This window comes from Pyrus communis, chromosome 13 (genome assembly GCF_041283825.1).
Source record: "Pyrus communis isolate YQ-2024b chromosome 13, ASM4128382v1, whole genome shotgun sequence".
NCBI lineage: Eukaryota > Viridiplantae > Streptophyta > Magnoliopsida > Rosales > Rosaceae > Pyrus > Pyrus communis.
In genome coordinates this window covers 24,651,761-24,662,253 of record NC_142577.1, presented here as the reverse complement: position 1 = coordinate 24,662,253, position 10,493 = coordinate 24,651,761, and the positions used below count along the sequence as shown (strand labels likewise).

General features: G+C 35.2%; 1 protein-coding gene and 1 long non-coding RNA gene across 2 annotated transcripts; both read right to left on the bottom strand.

Annotated features, from left to right (window-relative positions):
* Nucleotides 1-234: 234 nt before the first annotated feature.
* LOC137738389 (stemmadenine O-acetyltransferase) lies at nt 235-2,294 on the bottom strand. The gene has a single exon (XM_068478023.2). The coding sequence runs from the start codon at nt 2,257-2,259 to the stop codon at nt 928-930; it is 1,332 nt and encodes a 443-aa protein (XP_068334124.1). The 5' UTR covers nt 2,260-2,294; the 3' UTR covers nt 235-927.
* A 1,339-nt stretch (nt 2,295-3,633) lies between these two features.
* Nucleotides 3,634-5,462, bottom strand: LOC137736524 (uncharacterized). Its single transcript, XR_011068758.2, has 3 exons — nt 5,177-5,462; nt 4,609-4,663; nt 3,634-4,107 (listed from the first exon to the last, which is right to left on the bottom strand). It is a non-coding gene; the product is annotated as an uncharacterized LOC137736524 (long non-coding RNA).
* Between the last annotated feature and the right edge of the window lie 5,031 nt (nt 5,463-10,493).

The following is a 10,493-nucleotide window of genomic DNA, read 5'->3' as shown; positions in this document are numbered from 1 at the left end:
CAACGTCATGAAACTTGAAAACAATTGTATTATTATTTTTATTAAAAAAACAATTGTATTATTGGGGTGATATGAAATTTTCAAGATTTATTAGCTTCTCCCACAGATATAATGTTGGAAACATATGTATATTAGGCGAGACACGGTTCATATTGAGCAATATGGACTTGTCATGACATGAGTGCTGATACAATAAAAGTGTAAAGCATTTTAGGAAAAAAACTAGGAGAGATTAATTTTTTATTTTGTCAAACATAAACATTATTGATAGAAGAGGACAATACAAGAGATAAATATAAAAACAAGTTGAAAGCAGGCTGAGAGGATATAAAAGCCCAAACAAAGCACATGATGACCGAATTAGACTCAGTTTGTTGACAGAAGCCATCACTACCACAACTACCAAACACGTCGCCATTCCATCAGTCAAGTCAGCCGATTCGCTATCGGTGCCAACAAAAAACAAACGCCCCTAAACAAAAGCAAAGATACAAAGCTGCCCCAAATGAAAAACAAACCAAATATCACTAATTTCACAACATCAAAGATCCACAAACAATACATAAAATTGCTCCAAAAACACTCAGCCAACAAAAAGAACAAACAACACCAGCAACCATATCCACCACCCGAGGACCAGCAAACAAAGAATTTTGATACTAACAAAGCAAGTAGACAAAACACCATCAGAACCGTAGGAAAAAGGCGGCGTAGAGACTGAAACCACCAAAGTGGTTTTGCACACCTTACTCTGATTGAACGATGACTCACTCTCGAGGCAGGTAACAAATATAGTGGTCAAATAAGGCTTCTCATTCAAAAGCAAGCATCTAGCAAGAGTATTATGGTTGGAAGAGTGGAAGGATAGAGGGGAACAGTTGTGTGAGGGTAACATTATTTGTGACACATAACACAAACATAGTGAAATTAATTTCCACAGCTCGGCAGGACCCGACCGGCTGGAGAAACATAAGAGAGCAACTCGCTATCACATTCGAATTTGGCCATGACTCTCTCCTCCAAGCTAACATATGCCTCTATTCCATCACCCTCCTTGGTGTCCATGAAAAGCACTAGGTTCTTATAGGTCAGTGCCGGTGATCCCACCCACGCAGGTTTACCCCAACCAAAGTCATTCTCATAGAGAGGAAACCTACAATAGCTACTGAAGCTAAGTACCGCAACCATGTCTCCTCTCTTGAAACTATCAACAGTTTTCTTCATCAAACCCAAGTGCTCATCACCCTGCCTTTGTAATTGCTTCACGTACTCATTGTCAATCTTGCTTATCGCTTCTCGCACCTCCCCAATCACCACCCCATCACATTCTTCCTCCCCGCCATTACTGATTCGCAGTGGTGATGTCATGGCAACACGAAAAAGATTCCCAAAAGAATGTTGAGGCAATGGTGGACTAAACCGCGGACGTAGGTTCACTGCATGGATCACCATGTACAACTTATTCACGGTACAATCCTTTGTAGCCGCCACATATCGACTCCATATGAAAGCGGATAAGGTCTCAACACGCGTGGGGTGTTTTAGTTGGAGGCTTTTCATATCTTTTTCATATTTTGCTTTGAGGGTCTCTATTTTAGAGGCATTGAACACGAACCTCTTTGTCACTCTATCTTTTGTGATTCCAATTCCTCCATCGAATCCAGTATTGAACTCCTTTGGTGGGAAGAGTGTGGCTGACACAAATTGTGGAGGGTCTATGTTGGCTTGTTCCCCACGGGCGATGGATGCCCAAATTTTGCTGAACGTGAAATAGGACAACCCATCAGCAATCTTGTGAGAAATGCATTGGCCAATAGCAAACCCTCCACACTGAAATATGTTGAGCTGGACCCCAAAGGGTAATGGATTGGTAATATCATCAAGTTCAAATGGCATGAACTTGTTAAGTTCACCAGGGTTGGGGTTGCTGAGAACATCAGAGAGAGTGCAATTCAGCACTCGAGCTTCGACGTAGGGGATGCCCTCGTCATTGCAATGTATGAAGCGGTTGTCTTTGATTCGACCGGCTAGTGGGTAGAATAGCGATAGGGCCTCGGATAAGGAGTTCTTAAGGTGGTTGGATATTTCAGTGATGTTGGGATGCATCTTGGCATTGTATTCATAGAAGAGGAGCAAAGGGTTGTAGACATGGGGAGCCATTTGATCAAGAAAGGAGAATTGGTAATGGCGAAGGTGGCCAGGAGTTGGAGAAGATGGTCTGATAATCTCCTTGGAGATTACTACAACTTCAACCTTCATGATATCTTGATAACAAAACAATAATGGTATAAGGAGCTGGAGTTGTGCTTCTATGGTGGTATTCAACGAGACTTATATAGAGCTAAAAGCAACTGCATGCCAAAGTGGACTGGTAGAAAAGAGACTGTAGTTAAGAAAGCAAAAAAGGTAATTGGCTCATGGATCTGATTATCTCCATGACAACATCCATTGTTTTGTTTAACTTGAAGACTAATGAATTGCACGAATCACAATCCGAAACTCGCGGAACATGACATCGATATGTTTGTTCATTTTCTTAAGTATCGTTAAAAATACTTTAGCTATTGAAACCGATTTGTATAGATCTCAAGGATGGGTTGTAAGTATGTGTTGTCATCATCACTCTAGCTAAGTCATGAGTTAAAGTGATGGTCTAAAGCAATCTCTCATGTCTTCCCATACCTTGTCATTCACCTTACCTCTTTTATCAACCTTTCTTCCTTGCTTTTAGGAACTACTTTCCTTGTAATTAAGTTTTGGCTTGTCCACTTGTTAGGACTGTTTTGGCAGTGTGTAGTACGTTGTTAGCCTACAATTTTTGTAGCCTTCTTTTGGGTTCTCTATAAGAGTGGCCTTCACTCTTGTAAACTTTACAATGAAATATACAACAAAGATTTGAAACCATAAGTCAACATTAGCCTTTTCTTTCCTTGAATTGAGGATTAGGTTTAAGTTTTCAAATGAGATAATAAGGATAGTTCTGATATGTTGAAGCGTTTCAGTTTTACATATATATTTAGTCCAACCTGTTACTTCTTGCTGAAAGGCCTACGTGTTTCGTGTGAAGTTAAGGTGCGCCCTAATTCCACTTGCTAACAAGTAAGGGCAAGAGATTCTGAGAGGATTCTAATGCCTCATTTTCAGTTGTTATATTTCAACATAAAGTGCTTTCACTTCTTTTCTTTTTGCTTTTTTTTTTTTTTTTTTTTTTTTCCAAAAGAAATTTTTTTTATTATATTCGAATAGAAATGTTTACATATGAAGCTAAAGTATTAAATAGCCATTTTGGATCAAGATTATCCCAATTATGAAAGCCTCCTTCTCGGGCAACAAAAGAAGCCACTAGATACATTGTCTTGTTGCAAACACGAGAAGTGAGGATAAATTCTACTAATCTCACACTAGTACAAAAAACAGTTTACGCGACGCATGTCCTTCGTCATGCAAAGTCAAAAAACGTCGCGCAAAAATTAGCCCAACAAAACCTTCGTTGCGCCAAGGTAGTGACAGCAGAGTTTGCACAACGAAGAAGTAACATGTGCCGTGCAAACCCTTGTTTTTTATTTTTTTTAGCAAAAATATTTTTTTTTCATTTTTAATAAATATTGTAATTAAATTCTAAACAATAATTAATAAACCAAGAAAAGGTATTTAACTATAAAATATATGAAAATGTACATACAAGATGTCCAAACAAAAAAGAAAAAACGAGTAGTCTTCTAGGTTTGATACATCAGGCTACTAGGTATAGGTTGGGCGAAGTGGCTGGGAAGTCAAAGGTGGAGCAATATCAAGTGCTGGCATTAGGATTTGGAGGTCGAACATCTGTAAGGCTCGTAAGACCATGCTCATCTTCTCGTCCTGGGCCGAACACTAGGCTGCAATCTAGGCTTCCCGAGCATCCCGGGCTGCTTCCTGGGCCGCACTGAGCTGCTGAACCAACACTGATGACGTCAATGATGCGAGCACCTGGGACGCCTTAGGAGTAGCCTTAGTAAAAGGTGTAGTCTCCCCAATCAATGGAGCACTCACGACTGAAGCAGTAGGTGCTGAAAATGTAGGAGGCGCATTGGTCACACCCCGACGATGAGTGATCAACAGTGACATCTATACCATTTTTGAACCATAAAAATATAACATTAGAAACTAATTCTTTCTTGCATTTGAAACTAATCAATTAGTAGGCAAAATAATATCATATCATTTCTTGCATTTGTTCACATATATATAAAGCAGTACTGCATAATAATTCAAAAGTAGTTTTGGTTGATCAACTCCAAACACATGGTTTACTTGAAATAGCTGAAACAATAAATATAATCAAGGCAAGGCAGCTACGTTGACCAATGAAACTAATACAATGAAACTCAATGAAACTAATACAGAGAAGCTCAATGAAACTAATACAATTAACATGAATTAAGCAACTGCAATGTTGTGTTGTGTTGACCAACTGAACTGATCAAGGACAACTTCTTCCAACACCCATTGATTTATTCAACTCAAACTAGTCTGTATAAAAACATTTTTAAAAATTAAAATAAAAAAACCCAACAGAATACCCACAAGGATGGTGGATGTCATTTCAAAAACTATATAACAAATTACCTGAATAATCTCTTGTCATTTTTTTTCTTCTTGTTTGGTCTCCTACACTCCAAGTCTCCAATCAAAGTGAGAAACGTTAGTTCATAAAATCAATATTTCCAAGAGGCAACAAGAAAAGTGCTGAGAAGAGTGTGTCGACTAAGTCTGTGTTTCCTTATCTGGTGCTATGTCTACACACACACACACTAATAGAAAACAAGAGGGTTGCATTTAACATAAAAAAAATGAAGGCAAATCTTATGACTAAGTTATTGAATTCTATTTCGCAAATAATTGATGAACAATAAACACCATAAATAAATCAGAAATCTTAATAGGCTAAATCTACAAAGAAATTACCCAGAAAATAATCATAAATTTAAAAAATTTAAAACGAAAACCCAATGCAAACAGAGTTGTGGCTGTATTCATCATATTTCTCTTAATTATAAACGTGCCGGTATTCATCAATTTTTCTATTTTAATCGTAATTCCCATTAAAATGCAAACAGAGCTTTCCAATACAAATAGAGAAATTAAGGTGGGCTTGCTGTGATGAGAAATTAAGATTCGAAATTAAATAATTTACCTCGGAATAACTGCGGGCTGTGACGGCTGTCGACGGTGAAGCGAGCGAGTGCTCGAGGGCTAAAGGGTTGAGCCGTTGAGGTGTGCTGCAGACTGCAGTGGGTGCTGCAGACTACAGTTGGAGCTCCAAATGCTGCGAGGCTGCGGCTGTGGGGTTGCGAGAGTGGAGTGGTGAGTGGTGGTGACTAATTGTGAGTGAGGGAGGCGCAAGGAGCAGTGAGGTCTTAAGGGAGGATTTTGAACTGGAGTGGTCTCTGAAGGGAAGAATAAGAACACCTAGCATAGGGTTATACAAAATGAATCTTTTGATTAGGCACCTTAGTTTTGAATTTTCTAGATCAAACGTCCATATCTTTTAGTGATTTGATTAAATTTTTTTTTTTGTCATAATTTCGGTGCCATATGCACGTTATATTGTAACAAATTTCCTATAATATGGCATTTTGATTACTCTCTCATCTGCTAGAGATAATTGTCAAAATAAAAAATAAAAAATGTTGGTTAGATTCAAAATTATTTTCACAATAATGCTACAATTTAGCAATAAATATCTACAATTTAAGATATTTTCTTTCCAAAATAGTTTAAAATATTTTTAAATCCCCCAAAATCAAATGTGTTTATCTTTTAGTACGTTAAGAGAAAATAGGATTGGGAATAATATAAGCATACCAATACACAATTTGTACAAAATAAAACGCACCAAAATAAAAATAGTGTACTAATATTAACAATATGTATCAAATCAAACGTACTAAAATTGCAAATAAACGTACAAATTAATGATTTTTGCAAATTCAAACATATCCACGGATAATATATACGTAATGTATTGTACCTAGTAATCATTCTTCAACAACTATACTTCAAAAAACAGAAGAAAAAAAATGAAAAAATTACACCAAGCTTTTATGTTGATCACCAACTATTTGAAAAAGAAAAAATCTTTTGGAAAAAGAAATAAAATTAAATGTTTGCATAACCCAAAAAAAAAAAAAAAAACGGTGATTGAAAAAACATATTTGGAAGAAGAGAAAATATAGTTTAATTACTAATATCTCCACTAAATAAGAAAAAGTGCATCAAGATAAATTCAAAAATTATTTTAATTTAAAAAAATAAAGATAACTATTGGTCAAAGCACTTTAATCAAATTTTAAAAAGGTACAGATGTTTAATCTAAATGATATAAAAAACCTGTAGGGGATTCTAATTTTCCCTATACAAAACAAAAAGAGCCCCTTTTTTCCAATTGTAAAAATTTTGAAAAACTGCCCATTTTTTTCTAATTAAACCGCCACAATTTTAACAAATTGCACGATGTAGGTATAAATTACGACGTCGCGCAAACACTCTTTGTGCGGCGTATTGGTTGGTGTGTCGCGCAAAGTCTGTTTACGCAACGACCCCATTCTGACGTTGATCAAATTATATATATATATTTTTAACAAATTTAATATAAAATTTACTGAAAATGTGACTTTAATCCTTTCAATTTTTTTTTTTTTAACGTAAAACACAATAATATATCTTTCTAACAAAAACCCTATATGAATACAATGAATTAACTCGATCTTCAATTTAAAATATTTACACTAGTGGATACCACAAAATCTTATGTTATACTTAATGAAAGTATAAATAAATTCTTAAGTGTTGGTGACTATTGTTTTCATGGGATACGCATTCTACGAAACTAATTTCAACGATCCAACCATCAAACTTGTTTATACATGTTTCGAGATCGCTTACGCCAAAAATAGCAAAAAGCAAACATTTAGAGATCAAGTAACGGGACAAAACTTTTCGACAGTTATAAACGAAAAATCCGATTTAACGGTTATTTTAACTCCGATTTTGATGATTTTTTACAGCTACACTCCTTGACCCTATATGAATATAATGAATAAACTCGATCTTTAATTTAAAATATTTACACTAATTGATACCACAAAATCTTACGTTATACTTAATGAAAGTATAAATAAACCTTAAGTGTTAATGAATCTTTTTTTTTTTTTTATGGGATACGCATTCTACGAAACTAGTTTCAACAATCCAACCGTTAAACATATTTGCATATGCTTCGAGATCGCATACGCCAAAAATCGCAAAAAACAAACATTCAGAGATCAAGTAACAGGACAAAACTTTTCGACGGTTATAAACAAAAATTCATGATTTAACGGTTATTGTAACTCCAATTTTGATGATTTTTTACAGCTACACTGCTTGATCCTAAATGAATACAATGAACAAATTCGATCCTCAAATTAAAATATTTACACAAGTGGATACCACAAACGCATTCTACGAAACTAGTTTCAACGATCCAACCGTTAAACATGTTTGCATATACTTCGAGATCAAATAAAGCAAACATTCAAAGATCAAGTAACGGGACAAAACTTTTCGACGTTGTAAACAAAAAATAACAATTTAACGGTAGTTTTAACTCCGATTTTGATGATTTTTTTTATACGTACACACCTTGATCCTATATGAATACAATGAACTGATTCGATCGCCAATTTAAAATATTTACACAAGTGGATACAACAAAATCTTATGTTATACTTAATGAAAGTATAAATAAACTCCAAGTGTTAGTGAATCTATTGTTTTGACGGGGATACGCATTCTACCAAACTAGTTTCAACGATCCAACCGTTAAACATATTTACATATGCTTCAAGATCACATACATCAAAAATTGCAAATAAAAAAACATTCAGAGGTCAAGTAACGAGACAAAACTTTTCGACGGTTATAAACGAAAAATCATGATTTAACGGTTATTTTAACTTTGATTTTGATGATTTTTTTACAGCTACACTCTTTGACCATATATGAATACAATGAATGAATTCGATCTTCAATTTAAAATATTTACACTAGTGGAATGAGACAAAATATTATGTTATACTTAATGAAAGTATAAATAAACTTTAAGTATCGTTGACTTTGCGCGACGTAGGTGCACCTCCGTCGCGCAAAACTGTTTTGCGCGACGCTAGTCTTCGTTGCGCAATGTTGGGAAAAAAATAGTAAAGCATTCTTGGTTTGGCGCCAAAATCTTGCGCAACGCACATGAGGCATCGCGCAAACAGCCTTTGCGCAACGTTTTGTGTTTAGCGTTGCGCAAACATACTTTACACGACAAAATTTGCTCCGTCACACAAACATATTTTTGTACTAGTGTCAATTGTTGTTTCAAACACTGAACATCAAAGAGGATACCTTCAATCACAACATCAAGTTGGGTTTTCCCGTTAAACATATCCACTAGACATTTGGAGTCCGATTCTATATGAACTACCTCAAAGCCTTTATTAATTTAAGTGTTTTTCATATTCATTTAAAATTCATTTGTATGTAAAAAAAATGCACTCAACAATATTAATTAATCAATTGTTATTTTTATGGAATCTCATCCCTTCCTCAATTTAAGGATTCAATTACCTAAGTTATTTGTAACTTTATTTTATACAAAATGGTTTTAACTAATGCATATAGAAGATGACATCATTAGTTTTTTTTTTCTTCAAGAGTGTAAGTTACAAAAATATCCTTTATAGTAATAAATTTTTACACTCTTCTATCTCCTTCATCCATGTTGCTATTTTCTCTTGTTCTTCTTTCAAGAAATATTGGTCCGATCAGCACATACCTGCCATTTCTAGGATTAAAGCAGATCGGAACCCCGCGACTTGATTCGGTATTGAAAGCGTAAAGCAATTTGAATCCATACTTGTCGAAGAATGTCTCCACCTCCAACTGGTTTTGGTCCCAACCTCCCAAACCCAACTTGAACATGTCGATCGACCTTTCCCTTGTCAATACAGGCAGACTTCCACTTTTGGAACCTCTATCCTCGAAGTTTTGGGATTCATATTCGGGTTTGGAGAAGGTTAGTCGGATTTTGGGCCCATTTCCTCAATTTCCCCAGTTTTGTTGTTGGCTTTCTTGTCCATTTTTTTGGGATTTTAGGTTGCAATTTTTCCCTCTCTGTGTTGTTGGTGTTATTGTTGGTTACAATTGCAAGGGGTTGACAATTGTTGGAAATTTTTTAGTAGAAATATCATTCTACGTTGTCTTACATTGGTCACCACCAAAAGGTTCCGTCACTTTATAAGGCTTTATCCTTATTAGAAAGTGATTTGAGTGATGGACCTTGGAGAGTAAAATTAGGCTCAACTTTGGGTTTTGGGCTTTAGGGTTTGCTAATTAATTGATAATTAATATATAATTAATTATCAAAAAATGGGCCTCAGGCTCTAATAATTAAGTTCTTAATTAATTATTTTTAAATAATTTCAGATTTAATTAATTAACTAATTAATTAATTTTTATATAAACATACTCACATTTTCAGATGAAATTTAAAGCGATGAAAGAACGCTAAGGAGCAAAGCATCCCTCTGAGAAGATGTCTCCCAAAAAACGCATCTCATACCTCTATCGAATAGGCTAAATCAATTATATATACATTTATTTGCATAGCATTTAAAACACAGAAAAAACAAATTATGCTTCTACAATCCCAAACCTTCTTATTGAGATAACCACAAAGATATTCGCCAGAAGTCTAGTTTTCCGGTATTGGAATCTCGACTTAGATGGTTGAATCTTGGTGAAGCAAGCGTCCGTAGAAATACGAGCATAGAGTAGGGACGAAATTCTATTTTAAGAACATTACGATACGCAAGCCTCGATCTTCAATTTGACTGTTTAATATTATTTCGTTTTGTTCATACTCAGTTAAATTATTTATTAGCATATATTTATCCAGTGTACTCACTGTCTAGGTTTGGCTCCTTTTATTTGAGGATTTAGTGACGCCGAGTTAAAGGATGTTTGCCTATTTGCTAGATTGACTGACCACTGCCAGACTAGGACTGCTATAAATAAAGGACTTGGATTCTCTCACTTCCTCTTCACTAGGATTCTTTCCCCTTCTATTTCCATCCCCTTCCATTCTCTCTTCTCACATTCTTTATTTTGTCTTTCTCTTTCTATAAAAATTTAATATAAGATGTTGACGTAATTTAATCGTGACCATTCAAATAGGGGAGGAATGAAGGGAAGGGAAAAAAAAGAGGGGAAAAAATCCAACTCCATAAATGAAACGTACATATTGCATTTACAACATTACTTGTGTAGAGTAGGAGTGTAGAGCAGCTTTTCATAAACCTCTTTTTTCATTAGTCTCACATGATTGATTGATGTTGTTATCTATGTACCCCAAAATGGTACTTTCTTTTACTGTTCTATGTTCCTGGCTTTCCTATCGTTTCTTTTCATTTCTCTGATTGTAC